General features: G+C 44.4%; 1 protein-coding gene across 1 annotated transcript in view; it reads left to right on the top strand.

Annotated features, from left to right (window-relative positions):
• Window positions 1-773: 773 nt before the first annotated feature.
• LOC112140901 (polypeptide N-acetylgalactosaminyltransferase 14) overlaps window positions 774-886 on the top strand; it is a gene marked incomplete at both ends in the record, with an annotated part of 5,728 nt that continues 5,615 nt past the window's right edge. Inside the window, 1 exon segment of the mRNA XM_024263924.1 lies at window positions 774-872. Coding sequence (XP_024119692.1) covers window positions 774-872 — 99 coding nt within the window.

The following is an 886-nucleotide window of genomic DNA, read 5'->3' as shown; positions in this document are numbered from 1 at the left end:
GCCTTGAGCTCTGCTCATCTCAGGATGGATATTTTGTCCATCTGATGAGAGAATCTTCAGGAAGTCCTTCCTGTTCCACTGAAACATCCTGAAGCAGATTTGAGCAGAATCACCCCCCCCCCCCAAGGGATAATGGCGTCACCAAGAACAAAAGTTTACATTTGAATGTAAAGAATAACTTCTTGTTGTGTATTTACACTAGCAGCTCCACACTATTGATGATGTCATCGAGTGGGAGTGACGTCCCAATTAGAAATGTTCATTTTCCACAACTCTCTGTTTGGAGGGCTGAACGTTGTTGTTGTTGTTCTTGTTGTTTTTCTTTTCTCTCAGCATCTTTATCCAACAACGAGACTCGAGGGTCGTTCTAGAGATCTGAAAATCACAGGAAACATGATGTCAGGAAAGAAGCTTCTCTGGATCTAAACTGCATCAATGAAGCAAACGAAGCATTAATGAAGCAAACGAAGCATTAATGAAGCAGACGAAGTGTTATGAAGCAAACGAAGCATTAATGAACCAGACGAAGCATTAATGAAGCAGACGAAGTGTTATGAAGCAGAAGAAGCGTTAATGAAGCAAACGAAGCATTAATGAAGCAAACGAAGCATTAATGAAGCAGACGAAGTATTAATGAAGCAGAAGAAGCATTAATGAAGCAGAAGAAGCGTTATTGAAACAAACAAAGCATTAATGAAGCGTTGGTTTGGTGTCCTAGCACCGTCCTCTCTGGTCTCCCGCCGTGGATCTTCACGCTGACTTGTCTCCTGCAGGTGCGCGACTCTCCAGTACGACTCGGATCTTCCTCCAACCTCCATCATCATCACTTTCCACAACGAGGCCAGGTCAACACTGCTGCGCACCATCCGGAGGTGAGGGGCCGTCC

The sequence above is a fragment of the Oryzias melastigma genome, unplaced genomic scaffold, assembly GCF_002922805.2.
Source record: "Oryzias melastigma strain HK-1 unplaced genomic scaffold, ASM292280v2 sc00727, whole genome shotgun sequence".
Taxonomy (NCBI): Eukaryota; Metazoa; Chordata; class Actinopteri; order Beloniformes; family Adrianichthyidae; genus Oryzias; species Oryzias melastigma.
This window is presented reverse-complemented; position numbering and strand designations above follow the sequence as displayed.